The 16,444-nt window shown below is 43.9% G+C and overlaps 1 protein-coding gene across 10 annotated transcripts in view; it reads left to right on the top strand.

Annotated features, from left to right (window-relative positions):
• Positions 1 to 1,386: 1,386 nt before the first annotated feature.
• LOC138744762 (palmitoyltransferase ZDHHC1-like) overlaps positions 1,387 to 16,444 on the top strand; it is a 54,595-nt gene continuing 39,537 nt past the window's right edge. For 3 of the 10 annotated variants that reach the window (XR_011345756.1, XM_069901388.1, XM_069901389.1), the window contains exons 1-2: positions 1,388 to 1,654; positions 12,157 to 12,375. Coding sequence is in view for 9 of the 10 variants with exons in the window: in XM_069901388.1 (XP_069757489.1) it covers positions 1,634 to 1,654; positions 12,157 to 12,375 (240 nt within the window). In the remaining variant the exon portion in view is untranslated. Of the gene's footprint in view, positions 1,655 to 12,156; positions 12,376 to 16,444 lie in introns of all 10 variants that reach the window. The other 7 variants (XM_069901386.1, XM_069901387.1, XM_069901390.1 and 4 more) reach the window with 4 other exon arrangements.

The following is a 16,444-nucleotide window of genomic DNA, read 5'->3' on the forward strand; positions in this document are numbered from 1 at the left end:
GAAGAGTGCACATGTAGTTATATTTGGAGATGATCCTTCGGAGATTTGAATTGAAGCAGGTGAATTGGTGAGGTAAGTGAAACAATTTAAGTTATTTTTATTTTTGTGGTAGAATCTGAACAAGCTATCTGAATATATTGGTTAAGTTACTACTTAAATTATGACATTGCGAGTAGTTCAGTTCAGAAGCATGCCTTTACTTTTGATATCTGTTTACAGTTTTTTATTTGTCTACATGTGTTCACTGTGTGAGAAACAGAAGTACCTTCACAGATTTCGCTCGAGACAAAAATTGAGAACAAAAAACATTTATTGTACAACAGTGCAAAGTTGGGTGCTTCCCCTTACCCTGGGAATACACACACATACTGGGGCTCACCCAACTTTTATACAGTTCATTTCAGTGTAGAGGTACCCTCCCCCCCCAACATTCTTCTGCCTCCTGGATTGGTTTTGCATTTGGTAATTCTGTCTGCCTAAGTGCAGTTTCGGTAAACTTGAAAGACCATGGGGTATCCTGTCTGGGTCCCATCATGTCATTGTCCTTATTCATGAATCTGCCTTTGCCCTTATTCACACATCTCAACCCCCAGGACTTACTAATTCTATATGCAGAACTTGCTAATTCTTTCCATCACTATAAGACCCTTATTCTATTATACTTGCGTAACCCTTCCTCACACTCTTATTGGAATTCATCCCTACTCAGCACTTACTTAACTTCCTCTAGTCCAGTCCAGTATTCCTTATTTCATTCATACTAGCTTTACTTCCTATATCCTATTATCTCTCACAGCTGAGTATAGTTTTTTTTTTGCACTACCAGTAAGTGGTAATTCTGCCTGGCCCGTAGGAAAAATAATCTCTCAGGGTTTTGTGTTCTTTGACAATAATTCTGACTTTGACTCAGTCCTGTAGATCTGCATTGAAAGTGTTTATTTCAGCGTGATAGCACAACAGTGTCGGATTATTTAGGGGAGATTCTTCTTTGGCTTGGCTTCGCGGACGAAGATTTATGGAGGGGGTAAATGTCCACGTCAGCTGCAGGCTCGTTTGTGGCTGACAAGTCCGATGCGGGACAGGCAGACACGGTTGCAGCGGTTGCAGGGGAAAATTGGTTGGCTGGGGTTGGGTGTTGAGTTTTTCCTCCTTTGCCTTTTGTCAGTGAGGTGGGCTGTTTGTTCCCAGGCCGGGTCCGGCTGCAGGAGTAGCGACTGAGGGGCAACGGGAGGCAGGGAGCCCCACAGGCGAGTGCACTCGGATGTGTCCTCCATCAACCGGGCGTGGCCGTCGTGGGAGTTGTCGAGTTGGTGGGAAGGGGGCAGGTGAAAGCAGGAATTACTTCCGGATGCCGACGCTGCCAGACTCCGAGATGCGAACGGGGCGCGCAAGCGCAGTCTGGGGTGTCGGGGACGACGCGGTGAAACAGGTGCATTGCGTGATGCTGGGGGGGGGAATCGGCCGGTGACGCATGCGCGGGGAATGAAGTCCTCGCCATGGATGGATCGTGGTTGAGAGGGGTCTCCACCCCCGCTGAAGGGGGGGATTTATCGAAGCGTTTGGGAGGAGGGAAGCTTTCGTGAGGCGGCCAAAGAAGATTCTTACTGCTCTGGCTGAATGCGGTTGTTTCCGGATGTCGGTGTCGTGTGGCAACGTGAGTGGCTCGGGGTCCGGGTCAGTGTGCGCGGGGGCGAGGACCCGGCCCCGGTTAGTCCCAACACCGACCCAGGGGCTGGTCCTGGCTTCTGATGGGCCGGGCACTGGGCAGCTGGCTCACGGTGGTGGGGGGGTGGGGGGGGTGGGAGAAATGTTGGAGAAATTTAGCAAGTACTTTGTATAGCAAAGATAAAGACACTTAACCAATTTGCAGGGCTTGAGCCCTTCATCCAGGCCTGACTGTTTTACTGTTCAGGGCGATGAATCCATTGGTGAGGGTGGTTGCCCCCACGGTGTCCCAGGGCTCCAAGACCAGGAGCCATCGTTATGGCCCAAGGCAGGAGTGTGGTATCACACCTGGTCCGGAATGGCAATGAGTTTGATTCCACCTTTATCACATACGTTTTGCAAGTTTTACTTCTATTTGTTTTGCCAGGATTGCCCACCCTTGGTGTAAGTTTAGATCAAATAGCAGTTTTGTAAGTGTATTGTTTGTCTATATGTGTACTTGTGTCTGGTTTAGTTTATTTATGTAACACATTTAAAGTCACTCACCAATGTGCTGTAGTCGCAACATAATGACATCGCAAATTAAGCCTCTATTTAAAGAAGAGTGTGAAACAAGTACCCGAGGTTCAGAATTGTACATAAAACATGGTAACAATTAACAATCACCTCAAAACGCTTGTGAATAAAAATACAACTTCAACCTGGATTTAAGAGTTAAAGGAAAGGGCTGATTTGATGGAGGGAGAAATGTTGCTCCACAGTTTGGGGGTTGTAATAGTGAAGGCGCCATCTCCTCCGAGTTTGATTTGAGCGCAGAACTAAATTGGCTGATCTGAGGGCTCTTGAAGTGGAGTAGGGAGTTAGGAGATCAGTGATTATAAGAGGGGGATAGTCCATTAAGGGATTTGTAAACAAACTGGAGAACTTTAAAATCTATTCTGAGCCATACTGGCAGCCAGTGTCGGGAGGCCAGAATAGGGGTGATATAGTCCTTCTCTTTGTCTCCTGTCAGGAGCCTTGCTTCAGCATTCTGAACCAATTGCAGATGGGACTGACTAATTCCCTTATATAGGGTAGTCTAAATGAGAGAAAATGAGGGCATGGATAACTTTCTCGAGGTCATTCAGTGACAGGAATGATTTGACTTTGGCAATAGTGCAAAGCTGGAAAAAGCTAGCGTTTACTACTGCATTGACTTATTTGTCAGACTCAAAGGTGGAATTGAATATCACACAAAGGGATTTGATGTGTGGTTTAGTGAGGGTGTGGTTGTGTGTCTGCATGTTTTGCACTGAGGACCAGAAAATGCTGTTTCGTCGGGTTGTACTTGTACAATCAGATGACAATAAACTGGAGAATTCTGTCAGTGAGGTGACAGTGATCCCTTTGACACATGGCAGCATTTCATGATGTGCGGTATTAAGGCATCCTAATGAACTGAAACCAGTGGGCATCAACAGGAAAACATCCCACACAAAATAGTCTCTAGAGGAGTTTTCTAGGACAATGTTCCAGGCCCAAATCCATTGAGCTGTTTGTTCTCTCTCTCTATCTCTGTATCTCTCTCTTTCCCCCCCCACCCCCCTCCCTCACCTCTCTATACCACCCACTTCAGCAGACCTGCATAACAAAATTCAAATATCTGCAGCTGCTGGAAATCTGAAATATTTATTATTTTCATGGATTGTGGGTGGGTAACTGTTGGACTCTGGCTTTAACTTACTCTTAATTTAGTCTATGTGTAGTCTGAGTCCAGCGCGTTCTTTGAATGAAGTGATAGGAGAAGGTATTCGGTTCAACAGTCAATTTATTACACAGCACAAGAATAAAACTTAACAGAGCTCTGGGTCAGTCTGTTAGTTCATAGGTCACCTGCCAGTGAGCTACTCCCCGAGACTGACCCCTATTGTCCAGTTGGCACAGTTTATATAGGTCAATCTTATCACACAGAACAAAAGTTGTTTTCCCTGCTAGATCTTTTTGCATAAGGGTTATCACAAGTCATCTCCTGTTTTGCAGATTTCTGGGGTGTAGCATTCCCATGTTAATCCTCCAGGCCAGACTATCCTGTTGTTTAGATCTGAAATTAATTCATCCCCAGATATTTCTAATCACCATTCGGTCCCTGTCTGGCCAATTTCTGCTGTTCTCTTTAACACCTCCTCGTGCCTTAATCTTCCTCCTAGACTGGTTTTCCATTCCCTTTGATTCTTGCGGGCCATTCTTTGTTCTGATCTGGCCTGTGTCTCCTGTGCTACTTCCCACCTCCTTCAGTTAAGCATTCCTCCTAAATCGTTTTATGCATATCCTCTCCCTGTATCTTGGGAGCAGCCAATTTTGTTCAGCCAACTTTGCTCCATGCTGTGACAGCCACTTAGCCACATTCCTCTTTCCCTGACTCATGCAGTCCAAATAAACTTATTGATTAATCATTTATTTCATACTGTTTTAACCCCTAGATTCCAACATAACATAGCCAACATATTTTTCATGAGGTTAAGAGAGTACTATGACAGATTTAAAGTTGAGAGTATAGCTGCTAATTTTTTTCAGGTAATATATACCTGGTTAAATGTATAATTATGTTATACTGGAGCTCCTGGAGAGGTTTATTTGAATGTAATTGTGGTGACACGGGTTTCCGCCAGTGAAAAAAGATGGTGTAAAAGTCAGCAAGAGCTGTTTAATTAAACTGCTTGGTCCATTTATCAGGTCACCTCCCGCTAAAGAACCAGTGGCCAAGCAAGAAACCAGTACCCTTGATAGTGTTGTTACCTGATGGTGGTATTGTGTTGCAATGTGAGTTGTTCATGAGTTACACTTAACCCTGCAGGGTGGTACGAGGAACTGCCCCAACCAAGTCTGTGCTATCCTACAGCAAACCCGGGCTGGTTGATGAATAATTGGAACCTTTTCTGGTGATGGAGTGACCTGCACAGTTGGGATAGGTGGCACCTGAACTGTCGGGAAACCAATTTCCTGGCAGGGAAGTTTTGTTGGCGGGGGGGGAATGGGCCGGGTGCAGGGGAAAGGGGAAAGTTGAACTAGATTCACAGGTGGGTGGGAACTAGAGTGAAGAACTAGAGGAAGAGCCTTTTGGCGCACAAGTAGGGACAGCAGGTAGGGAGTTTGTGTGGAAGGACAGGCAGATCGGGCTGAATTACCAAATAAAGGGCTAAGGGTTCTCTATTTAAATGCATGCAGCATAAGAAATAAAGTGGATAACCTTGTAGTACAGTTACAGATCAGCAGGTATCAGCCATCACAGAGTTGTGGCTAAAGGATGGATGTTATTGGGATACACAGTGCTTCAAAACGATAGGCAGGTAAGCAGAGGGGGTGGGGTGGCTCTGTTGGTAAGGAACAACATTAAATCATTAGAAAGAGCTGACATAGGATCAGAATATATAGAATAATTGTGGATTAATTTAGAAATGCCAAGAGTAAAAAGCCACTGTTGGTTGTTATGTACAAACCTCCAAACAGTAGCTGAGATGTGGGCAACAAATTGTAAAACAGATAGAAAAAGTGTGTCAGAAAGGCAATGGTATGTTAGTTATGGGGGATTTTAACAAGAAAGTAGACTGGGAAAACCAGGCTGGGACTGGATCTAGAGAGAATTTGTAGAAAGCCTACAAGGTGGCTTTTAGAGCCCCATGAGGGGATCGGCTGTACTGGATTGGGTGTTGTGTAATGCACCAGAGGTAATTAGAGAACTCAGAGCAAAGGAACGATTGGGGGGGAAGTGATCACAATATGATAGAGTTCAATTTGAGATTTAACAAGGAGTACATAAAGTCAGGTGTATCACTATTTCAGTGGAGTAAAGGGAATTACAGTGGCATGTGAGAGGAACTGGCTAAAGTAGATTGGAAGGGGGCATCACCAGGGAAGATGGCAGAGCAGCAATGGATGGAGTTTCTGCAAGAAATGGGGAAGGTGCAAGATAAATACATGTGCTGAGAAGAGTATAGGTTCAGTGGTTTCAAGGAGATGAATTTGGACAAATTATAGTCACATGCAACTTTTATTAACACACAATTTATAGAAGTGTGTGGGAAACAAACGGGAGAACATGAAGTGGTACACAATTACTAATTCACGTAAATGATGATACAGACATTTGGATACTATATGCTGACCCAGACCCCTGATCAATGGGAATGTGGTTCTGCTGCACACTATAAGCAGGGGTTCTACAAACACTCCCAGACCCCTGATCAGTGGGAGGTGAACTAGAAAAAAAAGTGTTTGAAATAATGATACTAATCAAGAGGATCAGTATATACACAAGTGCCTTCCATGTGCTGGACAAGGCACATAATCAAATTCAATGACAAGGTCTCACCAACTGCCCCCCACCCACACTGACCAAACAGGATTGCTGTGTTACCCATGGAGCAGGGTGATGTGAGTCACACTGTTAAAGGGGAGGGTAGAAAAAGGAATTTGTTTGGTCAACATCTCCGGCTTGGCTGGCAATTGTGAGCATCCTAATCACCAATGTCTGTAAGCAGGCAATGCAAGGTCACCTATCAGATGGCAGAACCCTCCCTTGGCCTGTGCATCCTGCACCCTGGGTGCCTTCTAAGCCTGTTGCCGTGTCACCCATGGTGAAGCAGAGGAACGTAGATCTAGAGTGTACTCGGAGCACCCTGTTCCTCTGGCTCATCTAACACCAGGATGCTGCTCCCACTCGTGGTCTTTTCAAACGGGTGCCTCAAGTGCCTGTGTTGGATTCCTGTAACGATAGCTAGGAGGAGTCAGGACTGAAAGGTAGTTAATTTAATGTTTTTAAATAAAAGCTCCTGAAGCCCCCACCTCGAGGTGTTTTGTTTGTGTTAATAGGAGGGCTGGGGCGACGTTGTCACTGTTATGTAAAACAAAATGTACACAACGACCATTCAGTGACACTCCACTTATAATCTACAAATTGTAACTATGAATAACTAATTCCCTGACACTCTACAGGCAGTCCCCGGATTATGAACAAGTTCCATTACCTGGGTCTATCCATGAGGCGTATTTGTAAGTAAGGTAGAACAGGTACTTATGGTAATGAGTACATTATGCACATGCGAGAATTGGGGGCGCAATGCACATGCTAATTCTGTGCATTTACACACATGCGTGAATTGGTGAACAACTCATTCATAAGTAAGAGTTGTTTGTAACCCGGACATTCGTAATCTGGGGACTGCCTGTACTTATAAGACATCATTACTACAGCTCAGGATGGCTGAAGAAGAGAAAAAAAAACCCACAAAAGGTCCATTACAAAGTCCGCGCTCTTAATGTAAATCACAAGAGATCCAATCATATGTTCAATGCTGAGGTTTAGGTTCTGCATAATAAGTGACAAAAAACTCCTTGCTGCTTAAACAAGTGATGCGGTGGCCACAGTTGTCAGTGGTGTTGGTGGCTGAAATCAATGATTTGATCGTAGCAGTCTGTTGATGGACCCTCAGATCAAGAAAAGATCTTGAAGAGTAGTAGTCTTCTCTTGTGGTGGGAGTGGGGAGAGCTCAAAAGATAGATTAGTCGGGGGCCACCTCCAGTGGGGGAGGATGTGAGGGGAGGCTGGACCAGATCGGAGTGGCCAGCATATGGGAAGCTTCACCCCCATGGGACTTCCCCCTGCAGTGCTCTCTCCAGAGTGCACACGTCTTTGTGGGGCACTGGCAGGGTGATGTCACCGAACTTCTCTCTCAACTCTGAAAACTCCTATCCCTCCAAGAGGGTAATGGTTTCCTTGTCTTCCTTCTTGGTTGCAAGTCCCATGAGGGGCAAGGCCACCCCTCTCAGGTCGGGGTGCTCGGCAGTGACTAAATGGCCCACAAAGGCACCAGTCACCTTCGTGCTCCCTGGGAGGTGGTGCTTGTGGGCGCCTCCATAGATAACCACGATCAGTGCCCAATCTGTGTCCCTGCACCAATGGTTAGCCCCTTATCAGAGTAGTCTTGGGACTCCATTATCTCATAATGACTCTACATGCCCACTCGAAGTCCCCTGTTTTTGGCTACCTCGCCATTTTGGAGAGCTGGCGGGGTGTTCTCGCGACCATGGCCCATGTAGTCACTGGTCAGGCTTATAAAGCCTCAGGCCCACAGTGGAAGAAATGGGTCATGGGACTTAGTTTCCTCAGGGTTATCACCATCCATCCACATACCCATACACCAACCATGTGTCAATCGCCTCCCCCTGCTAGACAACACCTCAAGCTTTTCCTGAGTCAAGCTGCAAGGCTGACCAGCTGCTGTGTTTCGATCAACTTGGAAACTGCCTCCACGATTTAAAATTCTAATTGGTTACTTGCCCTTGAGAAATCTGCACTGCCTTTTGCAGTTCCCAGCACTCATATTGCAGGGATTCTATCTCTGTTTCTTTCTGGGCGCCCTGACTACTTAAATCGGATGTGATATTCCACTGGCACCTAAGTAGAGATATGAATAAACATAGGGCTGCCCCACTACTCCCCTATCCTTGGGGAAAACCCAATAACTCCATGTGGGAGACCACAGCACCCTGTCTTCTCTCCATGGGGGTCCAATCTGTTGGCCCAATTGACTGGTGTTTCAAATGGTTGAAACCTTGATGGTCATCAGTCCACCTGTGGATTTTGTACTCCGACCCTGGGGTCCTTTCCCTATTCGTAGTTGCCTCCTGCTGCCCCTGTTTTTGAGCAGGTGCCCAATAAACTATGCATCCGACAGGACACCCATACACATAGCTATTAACACAATCTCCCACGTTGTTAGTGTGATCTTCCACTCCCACCTTGTTAGTGTGATCTTCCATTCCCACGTTGTTAGTGTGATCTTCCATTCCCACGTTGTTAGTGTGATCTTCCATTCCCACGTTGTTAGTGTGATCTTCCATTCCCACGTTGTTAGTGTGATCTTCCATTCCCACATGGTTAAGACTCCGCGTATGTTCAGCTGAAACTGAATCCTGCTCGCTGTTGTGTTGAGAAGAGTATCAGATTCGGTGGGTTCACAGAGAGACAAGTCTTGACACAATCACACAAGTTTTATTAACGCATGCACTATAGAAGAGGGTGGGAAAATTGTAACAGGAATAAAATGCAAAATTTATAGAAGAGTGGGGAAAATCGTTATGGGAATAAAATACACATGCACAATTTATAGAAGAGGATGGGAAACAAACAGATGAGGACGATAAATGATACACAATTACTAATTCATATAAATGACAATACAGACATTCATGCACTATAAGCATGGGTTCTACATATGCTCCTGGAACCTTGATCCAGTTTTACTGCAACTATTGCAATACTACAACACAGCTTTGGTGCAGTGGACACCTTACCCGTGACCCTTCCAAGCGACGTCCACAGTAGCAACCTGACATGGAACGGTGCCTGGGGCTCAGACCCTCTTGTTAAATGTAGGGCTAATCTGTGTGGCCAGCCAATAAGGATGCTAGATGATTTGAAATAGCCAACGGGAAGGTGTGCACTAATTAGTGCCCACAGCGCAACCTTGACTGAGAGATGATGTGACTTCCGAATAAGTTCAGATGGGGAAGACACATGACCACCTGCAATACAGGGAGTGAGGCCATTCTTCCTCCACACACACCAAAACATACCAAAAAAGACGAAATATTCCAATGGAAAAATGTCCAACTATGGCTGGCGAGGGAAGTCAGAGTCAACGTGGAGGCAGAAGAGAGGGCATACAAGGAAGCTAAAGTTAGATGGAGAGAGAATTGGGAAATTTTATAAAATCTTGCAGAAGGTAACAAAAAACTTATAAGGAGGGAAAAGTTTGAAAATAGGATAGCAAATAATATCAAAAGAGGATACAAAAAGCTTCTTCAAGTATATAAAGAATAAAAGTAAGGTAAGAGTAGATAATGGACCACTAGAAAATGACACCAGAGAAAAAGTAATAGGCAAGGAGATGACAGAGGAACTAAATGAGTATTTTGCATCAGTCTTCATTGTGGAACACACGAGCAGTGTGCCAGGTGTCAAAGGGTCTCAGGAAAAACTAGAGTGTAATTATGATTTCAATGGAGAAGGTGCTCAGAAAGCTGAATGGTCTAAAAGTAGATGGGTATTCTGGACCAGATGAATTACACCCTCAGGTCTAGAAACCGGTATCAGTAGAGATTGTGGAAGCATAGGTAATGATCTTTCAGGAAAAAAATAGATTCTGTCATGGTGCCGGAGGACTGGGAAATCGCAAATGTTACTCCACTATTCAAGAAGGGAGGGAGGCAGCAGAAAGGTTAGTCTGATGTCAGTATTTGGGAAGATGTTGGAGTCAATTGTAAAGAATTAGATAATAGAATACTTGGAAACACATGACAGGATTGGCCCAAGCCAGCATGGCTTCCTTAAGGGAAAATCTTGGTTGACAAGTCTATTGGAATTCTTTGAGGAAGTGACAAGCAGGCTAGATAAGGGAGATGCAGTGGATGTTGTCTATTTGGATTTTCAGAAGGCATTTGACAAGATGCCGCACATGATGCTACTTAACAAGAAAAGAACTTATGGTAAAACAGGAAACACACTAGCATGGGTAGAGCATTGGCTGATTGACAGGAAGCAGAGAGTTGAATACAAGGATCATATTCTGATTGGCTGACAGTTGCTAGTGGTGTTCCACAGGGGTCAGTGTTGGGGCCACTTCTTTTTATGTGATGTATTAATAATTCGGATAATGGAATGATTAGCTTTGTGGCCAAGTTTGCGGATGATACAAAGAGGTGGAGGAGCAGGTGGTGCAGAGGAAACAGGAAGAAGGTCTTAGATTAGGAGAATGGGCAAAGAAGTGGCAAATTAAATATCATGTCACAAAGAGTACAGAAATGCAATTTGGTTGAAAAATAAATGGGCAGATATTTTTTTTTAAATGGGGAGAAAATTGAAAATGCCCAGATGCAAATGGGCTTGGGAGTCCTCGTGCAAGGTAGCCTGAAGGTAAACTTGCATGTTGAAACAGTGGTGAAGAAGGGAAATGCAATGCTGGCATTTATTTCAGGAGGAATAGAATATAAAAGCAGGAATGTGATGTTGAGTCTGAGACCTCAGAGTATTGTGAGCAGTTTTGAGTTCCTCATTTAAGAAAAGATGTGTTTACTTTGGAGAGGGTTTAAGGAGGCTCACTGGGATGATTCTGGGAATGAAAGGGTTATCATATGAAGAGCATTTGACAGCCTCTGGCCTGATTTTGTTGGAATTTAGGAGAAAGAGGGTGGGGGTGGGGGTGGTGTGAAATCTCATTGAAACATTTTGAAAGGGGTAGAAAGTTGTTTCCCCTTAGTGGGAGAGCCTAGGACGAGAGCACAACTTCAGGATTGAAGGGTGTCTGTTTAGAACAGAAATGTGTAAGACCATTTTCAGTAAGAGGATGGTAAATTTGTTGCCACCGGCAGTCATGGAGGCCAGGTCATTGGGGAGTATTTTAGACAGAGATTGATAGGCTCTTGATTGTCCAGGGCATCAAAGGTTATTGGGAGAAGGCAGGGCAGTAGGGCTGAGTGGGGGAAAATTGATTATTTCATGATTAATTGGCGGGGCAGACTTGATTCGCTGAATAGCCTATTTCTGCTCCTATGTCTTGTGGTCTTTGGGAAGGGTTAGTCATGCAGTGGGAAGGGTTGGACATGCAGTGGTTACCAGCCTGACGTAGGAATGCCCTATCAAGCGTGGTCTGTGAAGTAATTTGCAACTTCTGTGCAAATCATTGAGCATGCCTTGCACAAAGATTAAAACGAGGATTGAATTGCTTGACTGGAGACGCCTTTTCTTGCCAGAATGTGCAATACATTTACAACACTGATGATGTGAAATTGTCCAGGTTTGCCTTGTTCACAAAAGCAGGACATTGCCCATTCCAGCTAATTACTTGGCAATTAGTTTACACTATTCTCTAATCACCTAAGCATTAATGCCCACTTTGGGTTTTGCAAGGATCACCCAGTCTTGTGGAAAATACAGTAATATATCAAATAGCAATGATGTTAGAAAGACTCTCCCTCATCACAAGGCAGTTGTGGTATCTGGAGGTCCTGTAATCTGACGCCATTGGGCAGTAAAGGAAAACACAATGTATCTACCACAGTTCTTCGGGGCAATATTCCTGACCCAAATATATTTTCTTTCCTTGATGACTTCAATGAATACTTTCATCCTTTGATTCAACTTGGTTCCATCGTCAAGTACGCTGTCAATGTTTTAATTATTTTCAATTGGCATGGCCCTGAATCAGCTTGTTTTATTTAATGTTCATATGCTTTAAAATATTTACATATCTGTGAGTGGAATTTTGTTTCAAAAGATCATTGAAAGAGACTCTTTACACAGGGAAATGCTTCTCCATTTTGGTTAGAAGTTCAGAATTTGACTTGTGTATAGTTACCATTTGTCGGAGACAAATGTTGTTTAATTAGAATCTTCAAAAACTTCATTACTGTCTCATGATCAGTTACAGGTAATATTTTAATATTTAATTGCAGAAGAATATCTTCCAGAAGAATGGAAATAAAACTGCAGCCGTGACAAATCTGCTTGCTTCGAAGTTCATCATCAACCAGCCTTCAAGGGTCAATGGCTGGAACTGGCCACCACATCCATGTCAGCTCCTCTGTGGGATAGTCTACTTGTTTTATATAATTACTATGTTTGCGATACTGATTCCCCTTCTTCCATCTTGGTGGTTACCTGCTGGCTACACTGTATCCTCTTTAATATGATAAAACTGATGTTTGTATAGGTTTCAGAAAGTAATTGTAATTAATCTGCAGCCTCGTATGTTTGAGTTCAGTGTTGATGACAAGTTGCCTCTTGCACCAAAACTAGTTCGTGAATGGAATAGTACATTCTATTTTCAGTAAACACCAAAAGAAAATTAATTTAAACAAAGAAAGAATTTAGTAGAAACAGGCAATAATTGTGTAAAATATTGTGAATTCATTTTTATAATTAAAATTATTCTTTTGATTTGGCACATTTAGTTGTAATGAAGCTAAATGTGTGGATTTGAGATATATACAAGTTGTTTTTGATCAAAAGAGATTTCTTGCTCTTTTGAAATGGGCATTTCGTTTAATATGGTATTTGTAATATTCACAGTCTGAAGTGTATAACTTACTCCCTTAGCATTGCAATGAAGTATTTGAATCCTCAGTTTTCTTGGTGAAGCTTGAACATTCAACTTTCTGATTCTTGACATGAGGGTGATATTGCTGATCCAAATTGACCTGTGTAATATGATTTATAAAATTATCCATCCAATAAAGCTGAGATTTAAAAAAAACCATGAGAAATATTACATGAATTATATTGAGAGCTGCAGTAATAGCAAGAATGAACTGGGAAAAGAATGAGCTGTTCCGTAGGCTTCTCTTGAATTGGACTTAACCATTGTCCTAACATCTAGATCTCCAATAAAGACTTTAATGTTTTGGGGGAAGGAAATATATGGAAGGAGTTTAAGGGAAGAAAAACACGGCAGATGGTGTGGCATAGCAAAATAGGTATTGATGTCTTGTCCTATCAGAAAGGAACAGTGCATAAGAGTGCAATGGTATTAGAATCAGAACAACGAAATATGGTCAAAAGAAAATGCCTAAAGCTTATCTGAATGTGACAAATATTTATAATATGATCAGCAAATTAATGGCACTAGTATAAATAAATGGGTATGACTAATAGTTATAATTTGAGAAATGAGCAGGGTTGGGATTTACATCAAAAAACTGAAAGAAACAAACTGGAAGAGGATATTAAAAAAACATAGGATAATGGAAACCGAATGAAAGATTTTAGTTCAGAAAATCAAGAAATAGTTTGGGTAAAGCTATCAATTGTCAAAGATGGGACTTTCCTTTGGCCCAAAACAGTAATGGTGTTGTTGGCCATGGTATAAATCTGACAGTTAGATGAAGCTACAAGAAGGGTTAAGGATCATTGAAGAATACATTTTTAATTACACCATACTAGATTTTTAAAAATCCCTTTTTATTCCTCAACCTACCTTTTGACATAGTCCATAACTTTGTCGTGTACAGCTTCTTTAGTTTGTCTATCTATATGTAGGTTAAGGTTCCTCCTGATTATTGTGTTAATTTCTTCAGTGATAGTGTGCATACATTTACTCAGCGAGGTTACTTTGCTTTCACCATGGATGATTGTTTTCCAGACATGCAGTCACTGGGGTAGGTCCCAAGGGGAAGATGGGTGGGGAGGGAAGAGTGGACAAGGGTGTTACGGAGGGAGCAGTCCCTGCAGAAGGCAAAGAGGGGAATATGTCTAGTGGTGGGATCACGTAGTAGGTGGGGGAATTGGCGAAGGAGGATGTGTTGTATGTAGAGGCTGGTGGGGTGATAGGTGAGGACCAGAGGAATCCTGTCATTGCTATGTGTGGGGGCAGAGGAGGCCAGGGCAGATGTGTGGTTAATGGAGGTGGGAGAGGAAAAGCCATGTTGAAGGAGGAGGACACCTCTGATGATCTGGCATGGAAATCCTCATCCTGGGTGCAGATGAGACAGAAGAATGGAGACCTTGCAGGGAACAGGGTGGAAAAGGTGTAGTCAAGATGGTTACTGTGGGAATTGGTGAAATTTTAGAAGATGAGACAGGCAGATCGATGAAAGGGAGAGTGTTGCTAGAGATGGACTTTGTGAATTTGAGGTCGCGGTGGAAGTTGGCAGCAAAGTAGATGATGTCAATGAGCTCATGGGTACGAGGCAGCACCAAAGTAGTCATCTACGTAGTGGAGGAAGCGTTGAGGGGCCTTGCCTGTGTAAGCTTGTAACTTGGATTGCTCCTCAAAGCCAACAAAAAGGCAGGCATAGTTGGGGCCCAGGTGAGTATGCATGACTACCCTTTTAACCTCGAGAAAGTGCAATAAATCAAAGAAGAAATTATTGAGGTTTATGAATGTTCTGCCAGCCAGAGGAGGAGGATGGTGGTGGTCGAGGGGGACTGATTAGTTCTATTGTCCTGAAAGAAACAAAGGGCCTTGAGGCCTTCAGTATGAGGAATGGGGTGTATAGGGATTGGATATTCATGGTAAATTTGAGGCATTTGAGTTAAGGGAACTGGAAGTTGTTGAAGTGATGGAGAGCATGTGAAGTGTCCCAGATATAGATGGGGAGGGACTGGACAGGGGGGGTCAAAGTAAGCGGAGACCGATTTGGTGAGGCAGGAGCATGTGGACATGATGGGGCTGCTGAGTTTGTGGATCTTGGGTAGGAGGTAGAAACAATAAGGTTGGAGGCTGTGTCAGAGAGGAGACTGGTGGAAGTGATGAGTTCAGAGATGGTGCATGATAAAGTGGTTTGATGAGTTTTGGTGGGGTCCTGTTGGAGGGGTAAGAGGAAGTGTACATGGCACAGTTAATGTGTACGTTTTCCTTTTAGCCCTTTTTTAGTTTTTTTTTCTTTTATTCCTTGTGTTATTTAGTTAATTAGGTTGTTCTTCTTTAGGTTTTGGTGGGGCTCTGAGCCCCACTTGTATTTGTATAATGTATAATCAGTATATATGTTTGGGGGTAAGGGAGGGGTGGATAAAATACAGACTGTATGTTTCATGAATGCTGAAAAACATTGGAATTTTGACAAAATAAAATATTCCAAAAAAAGTAAAAGGAAGTATCTGAGAATTGTCTGGCTCCGGCCAGATAGGGGTCAGTGTGCCAGCCAGAACAGTGCCATCCTTGTCTTCAGGTTTGATAATGAGGTTTAGACTGGTGTGGGGAGAGATATGAATGAGTGAGGGGAGCAGTGAAGGAGATATAGTTGATGTCACATCGCCAGTTGGAAATATAAAGGTCCAGAGCAGGTAAAAGACCAGAACAAAGTGTCCTGGAGGAAGAAGACATATTAAAGCTGGAGAAGGGATATGTAGTGAGATGTGGAGAATTGTGGTTGTGGAAGTAAGCGAGGAGACAGAGTTGACGGAAGAGCTGAACAGTGTGACGTTTAGCAGAATTTGTGGGCAAAGGGGGATGAAGGTGAGGCCTCTACTGAGGACAGTGTTCAGTCTCTGAGAGGGGATGGTAAAGACCGTGCAGGGGTTAGGGGAGATTCAGTGGGGTGGAGGGTGTTGGGGAGGGGAGGAGGATGGTGTGGATTAGGAAGTGGAGGGTAGGAAGGGTCCAAGGGAGGGAGAGGAGGGTTGGGAAAGTCTAATGGTGGGGAGAGAGAGAGAGAGAGTCTTGTGCATTCCCAGAGCCAGGGTGGGAGCTCACAGTGGAGATTCGGTCCTGTGGTCAGAGGCCAAGGTGGAAACTTGCGTCTGAAGCATGGTTCTGACAATCTCTGAATTTAAGGTAAAAGTTCATGTCAGACACTCAAGCCTGTAGGTTGCCTGAGCTGAAATGGAGACCCATGTGTGAATCCAGATCTGTGAACAGGAGGTAAAGGGTGAAAGTTCATGTCGGAAGCTTGATCTTGTAGGTCACCGCGTCAGGAGCTCGGACCTATAAACCACCAGGGCCAAAGAGGAGACCCAGGTGGAGAGTCCCCAAGTTGGCATTCTCTAGGGATGCAAGCTTGCGATCCTTGATGGATGCCAGAAGTGTGTAGAGTCGGTGGTTGAATGCATGGATCCAGTGGAGGATGAGGTGTAGGAGAACTGTGGTAGCGAGAGAGCGAGGGTCCTCTGGGTACCTGGTCATTGAGCTGAGATTAGTCCATAGGATTTAGTGGGAGAAGCCAAGAGAGCAGGAATCAATGCAGTCCAGAGACTGGAGATCCTAGTGGGGACCAAATTGGAAAGCTTGGAGATGGAATGCATGTG

The sequence above is a fragment of the Narcine bancroftii genome, chromosome 10, assembly GCF_036971445.1.
Source record: "Narcine bancroftii isolate sNarBan1 chromosome 10, sNarBan1.hap1, whole genome shotgun sequence".
NCBI classification, from domain to species: domain Eukaryota; kingdom Metazoa; phylum Chordata; class Chondrichthyes; order Torpediniformes; family Narcinidae; genus Narcine; species Narcine bancroftii.